Here is a 22670-nt window from a genome sequence, read left to right as displayed (position 1 = left end):
TAGGTTTTTAAGCCTTTAGGTCAATTCTTTCTGTGATTCCAAGTTTAGGCCTCCACCATCCTGTCTGCTTTCAGCATTTTACTGCAAACGATAAAAAATAGTCAACCTTGATAAATAGGAAAATTCATTTAGGTCAGTTTATGATGATATATCTGTGAGTATATTTTTTATTTTTGTGATGGCAAGCTTAAAATTCTAAATTCGATGGAAGTTTTAATTTTACACCACTGTAACCAAAGTGAATTTTTTATAGATACACTTAAAGTGTTTCTGAAGTGAGTTTTTCTGATATCTGTTAATTTTTATTTTTGTGTTTGATCATTGCTTTCTTTTGAAGGAGAAAGCATGGTAACAATTAGAGCTCACCACTGCTCCAAGAACCTGAAGACAAGTTGAACTATCGGGAGGCTTTGTTAAGGGAAGCACATACAGGAAAATGTGCAAGAATAAGAAAAGCAGTTTTCAGAGGACCCGTTTGTAAAATTTTACTTGAGGCACAAGAAAAGAGCTGCCATTTTTGTAATCTAAATTTTTCTTAAAAGGTTTGCTAGATTTAAACTGTTTACTATGGATTAAAACTTACTAGAAAATACTTAATGACATCAGGATTTCACTAAAAATGTTTATAAAGAAGTTGGGAAATATCTGGTCCTGAAAATTCTTATCTAATCTTGGAGGGGAAAAGGGTAAGCAAAAGATCTCTGAAGGGTAGTATTGAATGTTTATCCTCTCTATCAGGCAAATTTCATTTTCTGTAATTTAAAATCTTTTACAGTAAGTCTTTCTATATAATGTAGGTTCTTTAACACATCATATTAAAATTGTAATAATATAAATATGTCCTAATGCTGTAATTGATTGGATGAAATTATGTTAAACCTGGGTAAATTGTAATTGTAAGGTAGTAATTCATTTTCCTACTTTTTCCCTTGGTTTCTGTTTGTATATAACTAACAGGCAGAAACGTGTACAGTGCCATGTACAGTTGGTATTTAGTAAATGTCACTTGTTCAAGGTTGATGATACAGTTAACCTTTTTCTCAAAGTGAAATTTTTCATGGGTTACTCAGAATAAATTGAGTAATGTTTAAATTTCTACTTAAGGGTAGTTAGAATATAGACTGCACTATGTGTATGTCCCCCAGCCCTAGGCAATTACTGATCTATTTTTTGTCTGTAGATTTGCCTATTCTGGACATTTATTATAAATGGAATCAAGTGGTCTTTTGTGACTGGCTTCTTTTACTTAGCATAAAGTTTTTCATGTATGTAGCATAGCAGTACATCCTTCCTTTCTGTTGCTAAATAACATTCAATTGTGTGGATATATACCACATTTTATTTCTCCATCACTTGGTGGACATTTGGGTTTCTACTTTTTTGGCTATTATAAGTAATGCCTCTCTGAACACTAATGTGTAAGTTTTTGTGTGGACATATGTTTTCTTCATTTTTGGGGGGTGTATGCCTAGGAGTGGAATTGCTGGATCATATGGTAGCTCTGTGTTTAACTTTCTGAGGAACTACCAAATTTCCAAAATGTTTGTACCATTTTACATTCCCACCAGCAATGCATGGGGATTCCAGTTACCACATTCTCAGTAACACTTGTTGTCTGCCGTTTTGATCGCAGCCCTCCTAGTGGCTGTGAAGTGATGTCTCATCATGATCAGTTTGCTTTTCACTGCTGGAGCAGTTGTTCTCAATGTGATCTGGGGGACCTCAATATCCTTGTAGGAGGACCATGAGATCAAAACTATTTTCATAGTAATTCTGAGATTATTTGTGTTTTTCAGTTTAATTATCTCAAAAATGAGCACTGCGCTTTGCCAGAGGCTTTAAGCTTTGGTATAGGGCAACAGATATGAAAATCAAGTTGTCTTCTATTATGAGCCTACAGTGATTTTCAAAAATTTAAAACAATGTTATTCTCACAAGGGAAATATAGTTGTTTTTTATAAGAATGTTATTTATATTAACATGTAATAGGTTTATTGTTTTTAATTAACGTTTTTAAAGATTTTTCAATTTTAATTTCTAATACAGTAAATATCAATAGATATAATCTACATAAACAAAACTTTTGGGGGTTGCTAATTTGAAGTGTCCTGAGACCAAAAATTGCTGTAATGAAGTATTTAATAGATTAAGGCAGTACTCAAAAGATTGAGGATTGACTCCACTGTTTCCATTGCCTCTTGCCTAGAAACTGTAGTAGCATACTGGTCAGTCTCCCCATTTTTCTGTAACTCCGCCCTGCATCCCCCCATTCATTCCCAGATTAATCTCTGAAAAATGGTAATCAGACCATGTCACTCTGCATAAAACTAGTGGCTCCCCATTGATCTTAGGATGTATGACATGGCCATGAGGCCCGTGTGTGAATATGGTTCCTGCTTACGTCTCCATTCTCTGCTCGTGCCTTCCTTGCTCACTTGGTTTGCCATGTTGGCTTTCAAGTTCCTTGACCCGTTACTACATTTTTTTCCTGCCTCAGGACTTTTGTACAATTTGTTCCTACTGTCTGGAATACCTCCTACTCTTTGCCCACTCCTGCTCATGCTTTAACTTTCAGTGCAAAGGTCAGTCTATCGAGGAAGTATCTGTGATTGTCCAGACTAGATTGGGATCCCCTTTTGTATTTTCTCACAGCATTCTTTTTTTGTTGTAATTCATCACAATTTAAGATTATATGTTTATATGATTATTTAATTAATTACTTTAAGATTAGGGAATTCAAATGATGTAGAAAGGTATGAAATATAAAGGGGCTTACTCAGAAAAAAAAGATAAAGTTAATTTTTTTCCTTTTGGAGATTCTGTCCAGAAAGGTTTTTATCTGTGTATCCACATGTAGTTTTCTTTTTATTCCCATAAAACAAATGGGATTACTACCCACACTTTTCTTAACCTTTACTCTCCTTTACTTGCGTTATCTTGGCAGTCTTTCCATGTAGAGATAACTCATTCCCCTGTTATTTATTATTTGTATGTTTTGTTGTTTTGTTTATTAACATTCTGAGAAAAGAGAAAAAAGGTGTGTTGGCATGTTGGTTACTGATGAAGTATATTGAAATATGGTCTGCAATTTGGAGAGAGCATGAACCTTGGAATTGAAGAAATCTGATTTTGGTCAAGGAGCTCAACTCATCTGAGTTTCATTGGCTACATTTTTAACATGTGATGTAATATCTGCTTCACTACATTGTTTGGAGGATTTCATGAGATAATATGCATAAAGTACCTGGCTCAGAGTTTATATGCTTTACTTGTGTTGGTTTCTTTCCTTCTGCTCCCTTTTGTTCGTTTGAGTTTTGAGTTTTTGCAATAGCAGGAAGCTTGAAGAGTATCCTAGCATGTGAATAGTGAAACATTTAGTTTGTTATTCTTTGTCAGATTTAGATTATAGAGAGTCATTTAAAAAATATACTTCATAGATAATGCAATTAACATCTGTGGCAATTTTCAGTTTTATAAGGTACCCTTTTTCCATGTAACTATTTATTCAGTGTAGTTTCTCATGCTTGATATCTTCTTATAATGTTTATATTTTTACCAAGGCTACTAACTTTAAGGCTAAAGTTAAACATCAGACATTTGGAGAGTGATAACTGACAGAACTATTGCTTGTGGATGATTTATTGAGCATGGACTTCTAGGTAATAATAGCAAGGACCTAATTCAAAAATAGAGACTCTTGAAGGACCTGTGGCTTAAAATACTGAAACAGCAACCTGTTTGAATGCTGTATATTACTTAGAAAAATATTTAGAAAACTTTTGCTAAATGCTGTTAATATGTGGTTCTGCAGAAAGTGAAGTTAATGTGTTTTATCTTACAAGTTTAAATAAATTTTACTTTTTTGATTGGTTGTAAGATTTTTCTCTTTTTTTTCTGAGGATATTTAATAGGGAGGGATAGAGACTTGCTTTTTAAAGGCAAGTTTGGATTGAGAGATATTTGTAAAGGATGACAGTATTTCAGCTAAAAGTCAGATTAACTCCATTTTTAAGGTGTTTATAATTCAGAGTTTATCTATACATAATTAGGTTAGCAGTATTTGAGTGTGTGAGTGTGTGTACTGTGTCCAGGCAGTTACATCTCTTAATTCTTCCATCAGTCCTATATAATAAATATCGTCTCCATTTTACTGATAAAGAAATGAAGGCTTAGCGACAGATAACATCCCCCAGGTCACACAACTGGAAAGTAGCAAAACCAAGATAGGTATTCAGGGGTACATGTCTCAAAAACATTTTCTTAATATGAAAACATTTTCATTCTCTGCTCTTTGATTGACGTGTATGTCTCATTCCCCCCCTCCCCCCAATCAAGAACAGTGAGTAAGCAAAGTAGGCTCTGAACAGCTGAGATTGGCATCATAAAAGTTGATATAGTAAATCTTCTGTATTTTCATTTCAGGACAGCATTTCATCTTCTTTCAGCATTCTATTTTATATGGTTTTCCAACTCTTGATTTTTAATTTGCCTCTTCTTCAGATTAAAAATAGCCAATTTCGGTAGAAGAGGAGGTATGCTCTCAAAAGGACAAAAATAAGTACATCTAGATGGCAGTCTGTCTAATGGAAATTACAAAAATTCTTCATTTATGGTTCTGGTTATTACCTAGATAGATGAAAATATTTTGTGTAATTTGTTGCAGTTTTGTGTTTTTGCAGAGGGATAGTGTCAGTGGGCTGCCTCTGTCTAAAGCAGTTTTGAGATTTTCCAAGCTTGCTAATTAAGTTTTTCCATGTCGGTACTGCTTAGATTCTGATTTTCTTGCTGCTGTTCAGTAAAAGTGTGTGGTAGATAAAACAGACATGGAAGTTACTTTCAAATGTTAGAGATAAAATTTCTAGACATTTTGAAGCCAGTGTAAACTGAAACTATTTCTTTTTACCCTTTTTTTAGGGAGCAGAATAGATGATTAGGATATTTGAAGAATGTGCAAAATTTTTGGTCCTTCTACAAATGCAATTTAGATTGTATTATATTATTTAACTTGAACATATTTGGATTAAAATGTTCTAAAATACAGTATATTTGGAAAAGTATCGTATCTGTTTGGTATGGTATTAAAATTGAGATTTATTCACTTCTATTTCAAACATAATGGCATACAACTGAATTTATAAAATTGTTAATCTCTTCGTTTTTGTTTGAATAAGAACATGTGTGTGGTGTCAGGCACAGTATAGCTGTGTAATAAAATGATTAACGTAAGTAATTTTTGAACTCCGTGGCATAGGATCTTACTCCTTTGCATCTAGGACACTGTTGTGAAACCCGTAGTCTATCCAGAAAGCCCTGATTATCACATACTGACATTGACAACTTATGGTTTTAGAAGGTGCAGTGTTCTATATATACCAGACAGGTCATTTATTATGTTGTTCACATCTTTTATATCCTCACTGATTTTTTTTGTTGTTGTTGTTGTTCATTTTAAAATGTCATTTACTGAAATAAATGTGTTAAAATCTACTATACTTGTGGAATTGTCTTTTTTTTCTGTGTAGTTCTATTTGTTTTGTTTTATATATTTTGAAGCTATATTATGATGTACACATATGTAGATTTAAGGTTTTTAATTTTTTTTGTGAATTGAACACTATAATGTTGAAGTGTCCTAGTTTCTTTTGTTATTAAAGTCTGTCTTGTCTATTAAAATAGCCTCACTAGCTTTCTTTGGTTTGTTTTTGCATGGACTATCCTTACTCATTCTTTTTACTTTCAGTCTTTCTTTTCCTTTGTAAGTTTAGGTGTGTCTTTTTAAGCAGCATGAAGTTGGGTTTTTAAATCTAGTCTATCAGTCTTTATCTTTTAACATAAAGTCTGTTATGTAATCATTGATGTATTTGGCTTACATTTACCATTGTACTGTGTGACTTTTATTTTTCCTACCTGTGCTATGTGAAGTCTTCAAAAAATTGACAGAAAGATTCATACTATCTTTTAATTCTATTTTTCCATGAACTTTTTTGAAGTACCTTGTATTCTTTTTCTCTTCTTTCCTTCTTTCGGATTGAGTATTCCTCATTATTCCAGTTGTCCCCTTTATAGATCGGTAGATGCATACAGTTTTATTCTTTTAATAGTTATCCTAGAGATTACCACATGCGGCTTATTTCATAAAATGTCTAAATTAGTAAGTACTTGTAATTCTTTCCAGATAATGGAAGGACCTTAGAACAGTCGAACTCCATTTATACCCCCCATCCTTCTTCCCTCCCTTCCTAGCAAATGACATGAGACATAATTAATGCTTTATAAAATCAATTTTCATTTAGATTTACTCATATATTTTATCTTTTTTATTGGTTTTTATTCTGTCATCTTAGATAATTTTCTTGTGCCTCAAGGAACACACCAACATTTCTGTAGTATATGCCTGCTGGGTAACAAATTCTCTCCATTTTTGTGTGTTTTTAACAGATTCTCTCCATTTTGTGTGTATTTCAATTTCATTTTCAGGAATGTTTTTGCTGAATATAAAATTCTAGGTTGCCAATTATTCCCACCCCTTAACTTTTTTCTTCATTTTTAATTATGGATAATTTCAAACATACAGAAAGTAGACATAGTAAAGTTAAACCCCCATATATCCTTCATCCAACTTTGACAAGCTTATAGTCAGTCTTGTTTCAGGACTATTTTTCCTTAAGGACTCTTCTCTTTCCCTGTATTTTGAAGTATCTCTTATGTATTATATCATTTCATTATATAGTATTTCAACATGTGTCTAAAAGATAAGAGAAGATAATGACATGGTCAATACATTGTCCTACCTTACCAATAAATAATTCCTTAATTTGATCAGTTATCTTTTCAGTGCCCAAAATTTCTCCATTGTCTCAAAAATGTTTCTTTTTTTAGTATAAGTAATAGTGTGAATTTATTTTTTTTACATTTTTTGAAGGCTTTATTTCTTACAGCAGTTTTAGGTTCACAGAATTGAGAGGAAAAGTACAGAGAGTTCCCATGAACCACCCCCATTCCTCCCTCCTAAATTCCTCCACTGTTAATATCCTGCCTCAAAGTGGTACATTTGTTATACATATGCCCAATCATAGTTTACATTAGGGTTCATTCTTGATTTTGACAAATGTACATGAGTACTTGAAAAAGTTTTTGGAAAAATTGAATTAAAAGATAATAGCGAATCTTTCCATGAACTTTTTGAAGACCCCTCATGTAATGACATGTACTATTCCTGTTTATCTCTCTGTTCCCACTGACTCCTGGCAACCACTGATCCTTTTACTGTCTTCATAGCTTTGCCTTGTACAAAATGTCATACAGTTGAAGTCACACAGTAGCCTCTTCAGATTGGCTTCTTTCACTTAGTAATATGCTTTTAAGGTTCATCCATGTCCTTTTATTGCTTGATAGCTCATTTCTTTTTAGTGCTGAATATTTCATTGTCCAGATATGTCACAACTTATCCATTCTCCTACTAAAGAACATCTTGGTTGCTTCCACATTTTGGCAATTGTGAATGAAGCTGCTGTAAATATCCATGCTCTGGTTTTTGTGTGGACATAGTTTTTAATTCATTTGGGTAAATACCAAGGAGTAATTGCTGGATATTATGGTAAGACTGTTTAGTTTTGTAAGAAACTGCCAGGCTGTTTTCCAAAGTTGCTGTACCGTTTCCATTTCCAGCAGCCATGAACGAGAGAGCTCCTGTTGCTCCATGTCCTGGCCAGCAGCCAGCATTGTGATTTTGTCGGTAGTATGGATTTTGGCCAACTAGTAGGTGCGTTGTGGTATCTCACTGTTGTTTTAATTTGCATTTCCCTGATGACATATGATGGAGAGCATCTTTTCATATGTTTATTTGTTATCTGTGTGGCTTCTTTGGTGAGGTGCCTGTCTTAACTTTGGCCCGCTTTTAAGTTGGGGTTTTTTGTTTGTTTGTTTGTTTATTGTTCTAACAGTTCTTTGTGTATTTTGGATACCAGTCCTTTTTCAGGTATGAGGAGACTTCAAACAGTTCGTGGAAAAATGGAATTAAAAGATAAAAATAAAAAGTATAAACTTTATTTCTTAACATAAACTCCATTAAACTCAAGATGCTTTTGTAAGTGAGGATAACCAGCCATTTAGTTCGGCCCCAAAGAACTGAGTGTCCTGGGAATTTAACCATGCCAATGTAGTCTTTTTTACATTATTAACTGAAGAAAAATGGGTGCCCTTTAAAGACTTTTTAAGATTAGAAAACAAAAAAATAAGTCAGAAGAGCCAAATCAGGACTGTAAAGTGGATGCCTAAAGATTTCCCATTGAAACTCTAACAAAATTGGCCTTATTTGAGAGAAATGAGCAGGAGCGTTGTCATGGTGGAGAAGGATTCACTGGGGAAGCTTTCCTGGGTGTTTTTATGCTAAAGGTTTGGCTAACTTTCTCCATACAATCTCATAATAAGTAGATGTTATCATTTTCTGGCCCTCCAGAAAGTCAACAAGCAAAATACCTCGAGCATCCCAAAAAGCTCATGCCATGACCTTTGCTCTTGGTCTGTCCACTTTTGCTTTGATTGTACCACTTCCACCGTGGCTTTGATTGTGCTTTTTCTTCAGGATCACACTGGTAAAGCCATGTTTCATCTTCTGTTATAATCTTTGAAGAAATGCTTCAGGATCTTGATCTCACTTGTTTAAAATTTCCATTGAAAGTGCTGCTCTTTTCTGCAGTTGATCTGGCTGCAACAGTCTTGCCATCCATCAACTAGAAAGTTTGCTCAACTGTAGTTTTTCAGTCAGAATTGTGTAAGTTGAATCAGTTGAGATGTCTGTGGTGTTGGCTATTGTTTCTGCTGTTAATCATAACTACTCTTCAATTAGGATGTGACCAAAATTAATTTTTTCCTCACAAATTGATGTGGAAGGTCTGTTGTCACAGGCTTCATCTCCAGCATTGTCTCATCTCTTTTTAAAACAAGTTATCCATTTGTAAACTGCTGATTTGTTTGGGGCTTTGTCCCCATAAACATTTCATAAAACATCAGTGATGTTACTATTTTTCTACCCAGGCTTCACAATAAATTTGATGTTCTGTTTTCAATTTTAGCAGAATTCATGTTGCTCTGATACGGGCCCTTTTCAAACTATTTTATCCTTCTCAGTTCCTCAGACTAGATCCTTTTCAGATATATTATAACAAGTTAGTATGAGTTTATTTTGGTGCAAAAAAAATTTGCAACTAATGCATAGTTTTTTTTAATAATATACGTTTTCTATGAACTTTTTGAAGATCCCTTGTCTGTCATTTTTGCAAATATTTTCTACCAGTCTGTTGTTGTCTTCTCATTTCTTCTAAAAGATTTTAATGGGTTCATACATTTCAAGGGACTGATAAATTTCTTGTTTCTTTTTTCTTTTGCAGTCAGTATGCCTTTATTTCTTTTTCCTGCCTTAATGCATTGGCTGCATCCTTCCATATGTTGTTGAATAGGAGTGGTGAGAATGGACATTTTACTTTGTTTCTAATTTTAGAGGGAGGGCATCCAGTAGTTCACCATTAAGTATGATGTTAACTTTTGTAGATGTGCTTTATGTAATTCCCTTTTATTTCTAATTGCTGAGAGAATTTTTACATGTATGAATGCTGTTAAATGCTTTTTCAGCATTGATTGATATGATTGGGTTTGCTTCTTGTTTTGCTTGTTAACATAGTGGATTACATTGATTTTTTTCAAATGTTGACTTAGCCTCACATTTTCAGGTTAAATCCCATTTGGTCATTTAAGACTATTCTTGTTTCTGTATTGCTAGATCAGATTTGATAGTATTCTATGGGGGATTTCTGTGACTGTTGTTCATGAGGGATATTGGTCCGTATTTTTCTTGTACTGTCTATTCTGGTTTTAGTGTTGGTAACATTGGTGTCATAAAATGAATTGAGAATTATTTCCTCTTCTAATTTCAGAAGAGGTTGAATGAGTTTTAGTAGTTTGCATCTTTCGAGGAATTGGTTCATTTCATCTAATTTTTCAATATTTGTGGTGTGTAGTTTTCCTTCTTATCCTTTTAATATCTGGGATGTGTAGTCAGTCCCTCTTGTGTCTGATCTTGTTAATTTATGTCTTTTCTTAGTCAGTCTAGCTAGAGGTTTATCAATTTTACTGATGTATTTAAAGATTTTTCTCATTTTCCTGCTTCTGTTGATTTCTGTTCTTATTTTAATTCTTTATTTGGGTTAATTTGCTGTACTATTTCTAATTTCTAAAGGTGGAAACTTAGACTACTGATTTGTGACCTTTCTTCTTAAATATGTCTTTAATACTGTATATTTCCCTAAGCATTGATTTAGCTGTGCTGTGGATTGATTGAATTGTGTCCCCAAGGTTCATATATTAGAAGCTTAATCCCCACTGTAACTGTTGAAATTACAGTTAGGGTGGGAAATCCTATTAGAGCAATTGAAAGGCAGGGCCATGATGAGGTGATTAGATTGTAAGACCATGCCTTAGTGAGTGGATTAATAATGGTCGTCAGGGGCATGGTTCTGAGGGCTTTAAAGGGAGAGCACATGAGGAACTATCTCTCTCTCTGCTCTGCAATTTTCTGACATGTGAGACCCCAGGTCACTGTTGCCACCATCAAGACCCTCACCAGATGTGTTCCCTGCATTGTGGACTTCCCAGCCTCTAAAACTGTGAGCAGTGAATTTTATTTTCTTATCAATTACCCAGTTCCAGGTATTTTGATATAAGCAACAGAAATGGACTAATACAAGCTGCATCTCACAGATTTTGACATTTTGTGTCTTCGTTTTTGTTTAAGACTTTTTGACTCATGAATTATTTAGAAGTGTTTTGTCTAGTTTGGGGATTTTCTAGATACTTTTTCTGATTTTGATTTCTAGTGTAATGCCACTATTGTCAGAGAATATACTTAAATGACTGAATTATTTTAAATGTCCAGGGTTTGTTTTGTGACCCAGAATGGTCTATCTTGGTGAGTCTTCCAATGGTGCTTTAGAAGAATGTTTCATTTTCATCTATGGGTTCTCCTCTGCATTTCCCCCTTAGCAATTTAGTTGTTGAGGGTCCCCCTCTTCCTGTTTTGTTAATTTTAGTGGGTGTGTCCTTTTGATGCTTCTTAATATGTTCCTTTATTTCTTAATACCTTTTTGGGAAAAATTGTTAGACCTAGGGCAGGTAGTGGTTCTTAAGCTTTAGTGTGCATCAGAATTACTTGAGAGGCTTGTTAAAACATAGATTGCTGGATCCCATCCCCAGAGTTTCTGATTTGAGTGGTCTGGGGTGGGGCCTTAGAATCTGCATTTCTGACAAATTACCTAGTAATGCTGATGTTACTTACCTGAGGACCTCTGGGCAGGATTTCCTCACTCTTGGCAGTATTGACATTTTGAGTTGGGTAATTCTTTGTTGTTCGGGCTGTCCGGTGCATTGGAGGATATTTACATCATCCCTGATCTACCCACCAGATGCCTGTGGTCCCACTGGATGTGCCACCTCTGTTGCAACAAGAAATGTCTCTAGAAATTGCCAAATACCCTCCAGGGGTGGATAAAGGAATTTCTTTCACCCCTGTTGGGAACCACTGCAGTTGGTTGATTTGTAAGGTAACTGGGGAAAACACTTGCCTCTATATCTTCAGGTTCTTTTTTTTTTAGGCTGGTTAATTCTTATAATCTTACTGCCTGCTTTCTGTTTGCTAGGGGAAAGGTGTTGGGATGGGGGTGGCATGGTGGTCACCATCTGTGTTTACTTAATTTTCTGTTTTTAGTACTATACTCCTGCTTTCAATGTACTTGGTGTGTTTTTTAGTCTGGAGACTATCTCTTCCCTTTCCAGAGAGGGGAAAAAAATCCTCCAGGCTTTTGCTGGGTTTGGGGACGGACAGTTGCCTGCTTAGCGTGCAGTGAGGATGTGTCTGCCTCTTAGAGTTTTAAATAATTCTCCTTATTTTAGCCTATAAGCACCTCTCACCCCCTTTCCTCTCATCCTCAGCCTCTGGTGGTACTAATATTGAGTCTTCTAGGTATTCTGTAGAGTAAATTGAATTAGCTTTTAGCTTTCTCCATTGCTAACTTACGATTCAGTTCTCTTGGGTCTGCTAAACTCATTGATCATGTGTCCATCTGATTTCCAGCTTCAAAATTTTGTTCCAATTGACAACTTTCCATTTGTTCTATTGTCTTTCTGCCTTAAATTCTTCTTGCAAGTCATATATCTGATAAGAGATTTGTATGTATAATATATAAAGAATTTTTACAAGTCAATAATAAAAAGACAAATAATCCAGCTGAAAAATGGGCAAAGGATCTGGATAAACATTTTCCTAAAGAAGATAACAAATGGCCATAAGCACATAAAAAGATGTTAAACATCATTAGCTATCACGGAATGCAAATCAAAACCATTTCATGCCCACTAGGAAGGCTTTAATAAAAGTCAGATAATAACAAGTGCTGGTGAAGATGTGGAGTAATTAGAACCCCCGTACATAGCTGATAGGAATGTAAAATGGTATAGCCACTTAGGATAACACACTGGTGGTTCCTCAAAGAGATAAACCTAGAGTTACCATATGACCCAGTAATTCACTCCTAGGTATATACTCAGTAGAAATGAAATGAAAATATATGTTCATACAAAAACTTGTACACGAATACAAATGTTTACAGCAGCATTGCTCATAATTGCCAAAAGATAGAAACAGCTCAGATGTCCATCAACTGATAAATAGATAAACAAAACGTGGTATATCCATAAGATGAAATAGTATTTGGCCACAGAAAGATATGAAGTATTGATTCATGCTGCAACATGGATGAACCTTGAAAATGTTAGGCCAAGTGTTAGAAGCCAGTCACAAAGAACCACCTATTATTATATGATTGCGTTTATATGAGATATCCAGAATAGGCAACTCTATGGAGACAGAAAGTAAATTAGTGGTTTCTTATGGCTGGAAGTGATGTGGGGGCATAGGGAGGTAATAGCTAAAGGGTACAGATTTCTTTTTGAGGTAATGAAAATGTTCTGAAATTGACTGTGGTGATGATTGCACATATCTATGAATATACCAAAACCCAGTGAATGGTACACTTTAAGTGGGCAAATTATATGGTATGTCAGTTGTAGCTCAATAAAGCTTTAAAAAAATTCTGTTGTTTTAGTGGGGATTTGAAAAGATATAGAAGTAGATGCATGTCTTCAATCTAGCATTTTACCTTCAAATCCTAAAGTATGATAAAATGCTATATAATTATAAGTTACATAATTAAATAACTTATTTCAGAATAACATGAGGGATGTCAAAGATTCTGAAGAGGATTTCTGAGTTTAAGGTTAAGAAACGCAAATCTAGATTTACCCCATTTTATGTATGAAATAGAGTATAGTTAGTCTGGGTAGATTTGTCCTTGAAACCTATGTTTGAATCCCAACACAGCAGCTATTAGCTGTGTGACAATGGAGGAATAGGGAGACACCTTTTCTGTGTCTGAAATCGGATTAAAAGCCATCTTCCTTAAAGTTGTTGAGGATTAAGAGAGCTGACAAAGAAGTAGCTGCCATTTATTGACCCACCCATGTGTGACATGCTTGACTTTTACATACATTCTTATTTAATCTTCAGAAAACCATGTGTTCTTCTGTTCATTACATTATTATTTCTGATAGCTATCAAAGGGAAAAATGAGATATCTTATAATAACAGGATGGTTAAATTATGACCTGTGTCTGTATTTTGAATATTATGCAAATAGCATTTTAGAGAGATTTTATTTTTTAGTTACTTGGAAATCGCTTTTCTTAGATAAAAGGATTATATATTGTGGACTGAAATCAAGACTGTTGAGTCAAAAATAATTTTATAAAGGTTCATTGGAAGCCAAATTTGAGGATCTACCCAAGAAACAGAAGCCGACAGAGTTGGAAAGTGCTTTGAAGTCTACTACAAGGAAAGGCATTATTTATAAAGGAGTTTCAAAAGGCAGGGGGAGAGCTTCAAGTAGAGTTGTACTTTTTTTCTCAAGTAACTCAGAAATCACGATCATTAGTTAATGATTACAACATGGGAATGAAAAACAGCTATGTGCAACCTGAAGTAGAAGCTTCTTGCTTCAGCTGTTCTTAACAATATCTAAATGGCTTAATCAGAATGAGTAGGTTATATATTAATTAATAAATCAGCAGTTCTAACCATGTACATTGTTTATATTAAGAACAGGTTGTCGAAATCGAGTTCATGAAACTTATCCTAGAGCAGTGAGTTTTGGAAAACCGGCCTCATTTTGATTATCTCCTTCATCGATATTATGATTTCAAATAGGGAAAGAAAGCTCAGATGAAAAAACTCCAAAATATTTACTGTGGTATATTTTTGTGCTGTCTTTATGCCTTTTTTTTTTTTTTTTTGCATGTTTCAAGATCTTAGCAATGTGCATTTGAGTTGATAAATGTAAAATAGTTTTTTTTATTTTAAATTTTTATTTATTTTTTGGCGGCTGGTTTTTACAGGGATCAAACCCTGGACCTTGGTGTTAAATCAGCACCCACACGCTCTAACCAACTGACATAACTGACCAGCCCAAATAGATTTTTTAAAAAACAGTTGTTTACATTGATTTTTACAACTTGATTATGGAAAATTTTATTCATACACAAAAGTAGAGTGTTATGAACTTTCACGTACTTATTTTCAACAGTGATTGATATATGGCCTATCTTGTTTTATCTATACCCCTCTTATTTTATCTGCACCTCCCCTTCCCTATGCCTGCAGGATTTTTAAAATCTCATACTTTTATTATATCATATCATATCATATCATATCATATCATATATCATATTTAGTTAGTTAAAAACTCCTTAATTTTTTATTCCTGGTACCACTACCACAATTTACAGGGCAATATACCTGATGTAATAAAAAGAAAAAGACAAAGCTACAACAGATAAAAGACTTCAGGAATGTACATCTAATTGACACTACATCGCATTAATCAATAGCTGCACTTTTTGCAAACTGTGGCTATGACAGTCCTGAACAAGAAGGGTTTTCTGTTTTAAGCTGCAGTAACTTTTCTAACTATGGATCATTGTTCCTTCTGTGGCATATTTTTACAGTTCCTCTAATGCATTTGGGATGACTGTCTCAAAGTAACCTGCAGCTTTCCTGACAGCTCCTCACTTGCTTTCCTGCTAAGAACTGTAGTCCCTTTCTGCTGCTTTTAGAAACTTCTGCTACCATATCCACCACTTCCACCACCAGATCCATAACCACCACCATAGGAACTGCCTGAGCTTCTTCCACCAAAACTACCCCTCTTCATGGGTCCATAATTTGATTGCTGTTGTCCACTATAATTTCCAAAATCATTATAGTTACCACCGCCAGAATTTCCTCCTTCACTGTAACCATCATATATCCTGCACCACCACCACCATATCCACCACCTTGGTTTCCATATCCTGGTCCAGCACCACCATAGCTCCCTCTACTCCTATAACCAGGACCACCTCTATAGTTGCCACGCTTACCTCCAGATTCATCATATCTGCCATCACCTCCTCCATAACTACCTGAGCTGCCACCACCTCCACCACCATAGCCTCCTCTTAAACCAGTTTCCACCACCTCTAAAATTTTCTTCACGACCTGTAAAGTTGCCAGCTCCACCTCCACAACCTCTTTGTGATCCAGCAGACTGCATCTCTCGTTTAGAAAGAGCTTTTTTCACTTCACAATTATGCCCATTAATAGTGTGGTATTTCCAAACAACAATTTTATCAACTGTATCATCATCAAAAGTTACAAAAGTAAATCCTCTTTTTTCCACTCTTGCCTGTCTTCCATAACTTCTGTGGTTTCACTCTTGCCATACTTTTCAAAGTAGTCTCTTAAATTATATTCTTCTGTATCTTCTGTAATACCACCAACAAAAATTTTCTTCACTCTTAGATGGTCACCAGGCTTTACAGAATCCTCTCTAGAAACAGCTCTCTTTGGTTCCACCACATGCCCATCAGCCTTGTGAGGTCGAGCACACGTTGCTGCATCCACCTTTTCAACATAGCAATAAGTCACAAAACCGAAGTCCATGGAATGCTTTGTTTGAAGGTCTCTCATTACCACAGTCTGTGAGTGTGCCCCATTACTCACAGTGTTCTCTTAAACTATCCTCCGTTGTTTCAAAGCTCAGACCACCAGGAAACAGTTTTCTCAGCTGCTCTGGTTCCTTTGGATTATGGCCCTCCTACCCCCAGCGGCAGTGCTGGCGGCCGGAGTCGGGCTGTGGGCGACCAGGCGGCAGTTTTACCTCCATTTTGAGCTACATTATATTATTTAATGTGTCTTTCCATTAATTGTGGCAGCCAAAAAAATGCCTCCGCATATAGATGGTCCCTGGCTTACTATGGTTCAACTCAATATTTTTCGACTTTACTGTGGTGCGAAAGTGATATTTATTCAGTAGAAATCATAGTTCAAATTTTGATCTTTTCTTAGGCTAGCTATACTGCCTCATGATACCGGGCCAAATCATCTAACACAAAGCCTATTTTATAATAAAGTTTAAATATCTCATGTAATTTGTTGAATGCTGTACTGAAAGTGTTCTGAGTACGTTTAAGGCAGGCTTGGTTAAACTATGGTGTTCAGTAGGTTAGATGTATTAAATGCCTTTCCACTTGGTATTTTTAACTAACCGGATGAGTTTCTCAGGACATAACCCATCGTAAGTCAAGGAGCATCTGTATTTCCAGAACACTCCCTTTGGTGGTAGAGGCATCACCTATTGAGACCCACCCACTACTGTAGGACAATGGGGTAGAGTGATTGGAAGATGTGATTATTTTCTGAATTAGTACTGTGATTTTCTGAGGCAGTCTGTTAATGTAGATTCCTGGGCTCACTTTGAGGTTTTCTGATTTGGACAGTTGAGTAAAGCCTAAGCATATTTATTGGTGATTTTAGTAAAGATTTGAGAAATGCTGATCTAGTATAGGTTAGGTAAGCTTTTCTTTATTTTATGATGCTGTTTTGTCTTGTTTGTTTTTGCATGTTATTCTGGTCCCTGGAAAGCCTTTCTTCAGGTTTTCCTGGTTACTTCCTAATCTTCCTTTAGTTTTCACTTCTGGAAAGCCTTGTCTAACAGCACTCCATGCTTCTTTACTTGACTGTACACTGTCATTGGACTGCTCACTTTCAAGGAAAGATTTTTGCTTTTTATCTTTGCTTCTCCACAGTACTACTGCTCAATAAATGTTGAATAAGAGAAGTGGAAAGGATAGCCAGTATAATAGACTGAGAATATGAGGTTGACTGTGTATGTATTCCACTAGAAAGAAAGGAACAGGGCTGAAGATGGAAATCTGAGGAACAGGTTATTGTAAAAATTTGGTAAGAGCTATTTTGTGGCTTGAACTAAGTTTGATCCCATTGATATTAGAAGAGTAAAGATACTGTGAAGCAATTAATTGTTAGGCCTTAGCAGAGGGTTGAGTGAAAGATATATGTGCACCTATAATAAGACCTTTGTGTTACAGATGAAGTTGTATCATTTCTAATCTAAAAGATCAAGATAACTGACACATAAAGATGCATCTTTATATTGTTTGAATTGTAATATCTGTGGTAGGGGCCTCTTTAAGATACTTCTAGAAGCTAGAACGGGTGGTGCTATGCAAACATGTGTAATGCATACATATTTATTTTATTTTTATCCTCTTTAGTTCAAGGAAGAAATCTCTAAACGTTTCAAATCACATACTGACCAACTTGTGTTGATATTTGCTGGGAAAATTTTAAAAGATCAAGATACTTTGAGTCAGCATGGAATTCATGATGGACTTACTGTTCATCTTGTCATCAAAACACAAAACAGGTATGGTTTTTGAAGACATAGTTTTAAACCGAGAGTAAGTGTTTATATGTCTCTTCAAAAATAACCAGTCTTGGCTTTAAATGGCTTTCCCTGTCATTAATATTTAAATGGATTATAATTCCTTTCTTTTTTGCTGATAACAGAGTGTTTTTAAAAAACCAGTAGGATTTCGCATTAATACTTATTACACTGTGTCAGGTAACCATTTAATATTTTAGAAGTTTCCAGTCCTTAGTCATTATGTCTAAATCATTTGAATTATAGAACAAGCAAATTAATCTTTTTAGCTGTTCTTTTTATTTTAGGGAAATTCTTAGACCAAATCATTAGTAACATCTCAGCAAACCATGAATCAGTAACCATATTTCATGAAATCTAAGGCAACATCAATTTTTAAGAGAAATCTTTATTTCGTGTATCATTAAGAAAGATTACTGCCAACTGATGTTTTCTTGTCACTTAAAATTTTTATTTTATACTTAGTGAAAGAGCTCCTTTGGACTTATTTGGACGTGGAATTTTCCTGTATCACTCTTCTGCATACATACAGAGAAAATATAAATGAAATAAATTGGTTAAAGCCTTCCTAAACACTGTGTCACCTTGAGTCTGATTCTTCTGAATCGCCTTTTGACTTAGTTGTCAGTGTCCATATTTTTCCATACACTCTGTTCTGTCTAGAGTGTTGGTGGTTGTAGCATTTCTTAAAACATCACTACAGGATTTTCTTCCAAGCCATTGACACCCATTCTGCAGGTTTTTATACTGTGCTCTTCTAATAACAAGTATTTGTTTTACGGATCTAAAATTATTCCTCCTGTTCTTGTTTCTGTGCTTTTCTGTTTACATAATAACTTCTTTCAGTGTTAATTAATGGGGTGATTTTTGTAATTAAACTCAACATGCATGGTACAACAATATATTCAGTCACTTAGTTCAGCTCCTACAGAGAACATGTGTGCAGGCACTACAGTTGATGCCTGGTTGTCAGCAGTCATAAAACGGATCCTGATTTCAGAGATATTAAAATGAAAAAATGTGGGCCTTAGAATCAGTAATAGTAGTAGTGAGTGAGATTCAGAGCTCTTAACTGATATCAGGTGGGAGGGTTCTCTAATAAAGTCTACTTTTTTACTTAAAGATAATGTTAAGCAATAATCACTTATTACTTGTATTGATTTCTCAGCTTTTTTGGGGGGTAAAGTGTCTTCATTTCTTTATTTATTTTAACAATTTCAAGGGTCTGAGTAAAACTGACCCCTAACCCTCACGAACTTAAGAGAGTAGATAAAATGTTGTTTATATGAAGGTACTTCAAAAAGTTTGTGGAAAAATTGAATTACAAGATATGAATCCTTCCATGAATTTTTTGAAGACTCTTCATAGAGCCAAGCTTTGTGGGTGTGACCAGGCATTGATTGCCTTTCTGACTAGATCAGGCGCGTTCAGGGTGGTATGGACGTAGACTTGATTGACTTTCTGGGAGGTGACCTAACTCCCTGTCTTACATAATCAATATGATTGAAAGTGATAAAATGTTTATGTACATTATACTCAAAGAGGAGGGACAATTGTAGTATATTTTGGATGTTTTTAAGGTTTTACTATGTTTCTTTACTTTTTTTGTTTCTACTTTATAAAAATTTGACTTGATGTGAGAGTGTACCTTTTATTTCTGGGTATCGGGATTTCAGAGGTTCTTTTAAAAATAATTACGTCCACTGCTTACACTGTGATTTAATATTTTCCCTAGGCCTCAGGATCATTCAGCTCAGCAAACAAATACCACTGGAAGCAGTGTTAACACATCATCAACTTCTAATAGTAACTCCACATCTGGCTCTGCTGCTAGCAATCCTTTCGGTTTAGGTAAGGATCTTTAGTTATTTTTGTAGGTATGAAAAAAATTCTTACTTCCAGTATAGTTTTAGGGAAAATGACAAAGTAAAAAACATTGTCACTTTAACAACAATTAAAATAAAACTTCCATAGTTTACTACTATAGTTGCAGTTATTAAGAAAGTAGCTGGATATACAGGTATGCTTGGTTGGCTTATATTTACATTTAATAAGGGGTCAATAATTAACACATTTCTTTCTAATAATGAAAGAGATATAGTGTAGATATGCCTGATCTGACCACTACATAATTGAATCTGAGGAAGATTAGTTAATTGTCGATCATAAGCCAACCCCCTGAATGATTATTTCCTCATTTGTAAAATACAGGGATTGGATGCATTAGATATTTATTTATTTATTTTAACTCTCCTGAACACATATGATAGGGCTAGGGCCCAGGAGCAAGGCCAGTGGTTAAGGACTCTCTGCATCAGTTAAAACAGCTTTTCCTGTATCAGTTCTATATACTAAGGTTCTGTGGAAGGTTTGAAATAGATAGGTAATGCCTCTTTCAGTTCTTAAATTGCATTACTAGCATAGTACTTTGAAATGGCATTTTTCATAGGCACACTTTTCACATACCAAGGATGGTACTTTTTTTCTCTTCCATTAAAGCTTTTTTTTAGTAATTCACTTATAGTACACGAAATACATGTTGGAAGCATTTAGGACTTGGTATAAGTTGGCAGAGGTTCACATTTGCTTTTTAAAAATTTTTAAATTTTATTTTAGTTTTGCCATTCTTATTTTCCAAAAAGATCTTATGCCAAATGTGTCTCTTTTGTTTGAGGCAGGTGAGTTTCAGATAGCAAAATTATTAACATGAACAGTCTAAGAGATTAAATTATTTAGTGTTCAGACTCATGAAAGATACTGTTGCGGTAAATCTCTTCCCTTTTCTCTCATTTTATAGACAAAGATATGGGAGCCTGGAGAGACTTTTAGTTAATTTGAGACCATATAGCTCCCTAATTTCTTCACTTCTAGTCTCATTCCCACTCCCTCTTTCTGTCTCAGTGGCTTTTCTCCATCAATTATTCCATTTACCTTTCACATTTAGCTTTCCTTTTTACTGGCTGTTCTCATTAAGGTCTATCCCATCTGTAAAAGCCACGTAATTCCACTACAGCCTTTTCTCTTGCTTCCCTTCTCAGCTATCTTAGGAAAAGGCGTTTTCTGTTTTCTGTCTGTATTTTTCTTTCACTGAGTTTACTGCATTCTGTTTTTTGCCTCCGTTGCTTCACTGAAAATTCCCTCAATAAGGTTGCCATTGACCTCTTAGCTTGCCACATTTAGTGGACACTTTTTAGATTTTAAATCAGTCTGTCTTAATGCTTATAAATTTCTCCTTGAAATTTTCTTCCTTTTGCTCCTATGATTCTATTTTATTTCCCTGGTTAATTTTCTGACTTTTTTTTTTTTTCCTGTTTCATTTGTGGGTTTCTTTTTTTCCTGTTCCTTATGTTGTTATTGTTCAGCAGAGTTCTGCCTTAACTTCTCTTCTTTTATTCTAATTTATTCTCCCTGAATGATCTTATCCTATTAGTATATCCTGGTGAGTTTCACATCTGTACTTCAGCTCATTCACATCAAGTCCTAATAGTCCCTGATGTTCTCTAAGTAATTTGTAGCTTCTGTCTCCTCAGAAAACAAAGAAAACCAAAAAACAAATGTAAAAAGTTATCGTCTTGTTCCTCAAACTGCTGTTTCCCTCACTGAGTCTCTGACCCATAATGTCTTCTCCGTTCCACCCCTTGTAGTTATTCCCGATTGCTGCTCCCTGGATGCAGGCCCTCAACTTTTTTCATCTGTAATGTTTGCTCTGGTTTGTTTCCATAGTGCTGTATGAATAAGAACATCTTAAGTGACTGTTCTGCTTAAAATCTGTCAGGTCTCTTGAAAGACTATTGAATCAATTAATGTTTTTGCATCTTTATATTTTAGCACAGTTGTGTTAATGATAAAATTTCTGACTTTAATTTATGTGTCTCTCCCCTTGCTCCTTCCTCCCTCCCCCAATCCTCTTAGGTGGCCTTGGAGGACTTGCAGGTCTGAGTAGCTTGGGTTTGAATACTACCAACTTCTCTGAACTACAGAGCCAGATGCAGCGACAACTTTTGTCCAACCCTGAAATGATGGTCCAAATCATGGAAAACCCTTTCGTCCAGAGCATGCTCTCAAATCCTGACCTGATGAGGCAATTAATTATGGCCAATCCACAAATGCAGCAGTTGATACAGAGAAATCCAGAAATTAGTCATATGCTAAATAATCCAGATATAATGAGACAGGTATGTGGAAAGTTCTTTTAGTTTATTTAGCTAAAAAGTTATGTATTTATTTCTTATTATTTAATTTTCTATGGTTAAAGACATCGCCCTATATATACTGTTTAGCTAAGGAGAGAAATCCTAATCTTTGTTTGGGAAAACTCTCAGCAAAGCACTAATTTGAACTATTTGAGCTCTGAATTTTCTGCTACATTTGAAAGGTCTTTGTAAACAGTTCATAGTCATGCCATATATATGAAGGGTAGTCCCATAAGATAATAATGGGGCTGAAAAATTCGTATTGCTAGCGTCTTAAAGTCCTAGCATATGTATTACTCGTGTGTTTATGGTGTTATGGTGATGTTGGTGTAAACAAACCTACTGCAGAATACGTTGAGGAGGGGTTCCTAGGTTACCTATGGGTGACCCTCCCAAAGGTAGCTCAAGCCTTTAAGATAGAAAGCCAAGCTTTTGACTCATTAGGTCTGACCCCAAGTGAAAGAGTTGTCTGCTTTAGAATTCTTGCATTTTTAAATGATTCCCACCCATCCCCATAGCAAAATAATAGTTAATAATAGCTAACATTACCTGAGTGCCAGGCATAATCCCTGTCTGTAATTAAATTTTCATA

General features: G+C 35.1%; 1 protein-coding gene across 2 annotated transcripts in view; it reads left to right on the top strand.

The window, feature by feature from the left end:
• The window catches only part of UBQLN1 (ubiquilin 1), a 40588-nt gene that overhangs the window by 2956 nt on the left and 14962 nt on the right, over positions 1 to 22670 (top strand). For both annotated transcript variants that reach the window (XM_063081141.1, XM_063081140.1), the window contains exons 2-4: positions 17716 to 17867; positions 19621 to 19736; positions 21798 to 22060. In XM_063081141.1, coding sequence (XP_062937211.1) covers positions 17716 to 17867; positions 19621 to 19736; positions 21798 to 22060 — 531 coding nt within the window. The remainder of the gene's footprint in view (positions 1 to 17715; positions 17868 to 19620; positions 19737 to 21797; positions 22061 to 22670) is intronic.

The sequence above is a fragment of the Cynocephalus volans genome, chromosome 16 (assembly GCF_027409185.1).
Source record: "Cynocephalus volans isolate mCynVol1 chromosome 16, mCynVol1.pri, whole genome shotgun sequence".
In the NCBI taxonomy this organism is placed as follows: domain Eukaryota; kingdom Metazoa; phylum Chordata; class Mammalia; order Dermoptera; family Cynocephalidae; genus Cynocephalus; species Cynocephalus volans.
This window is presented reverse-complemented; position numbering and strand designations above follow the sequence as displayed.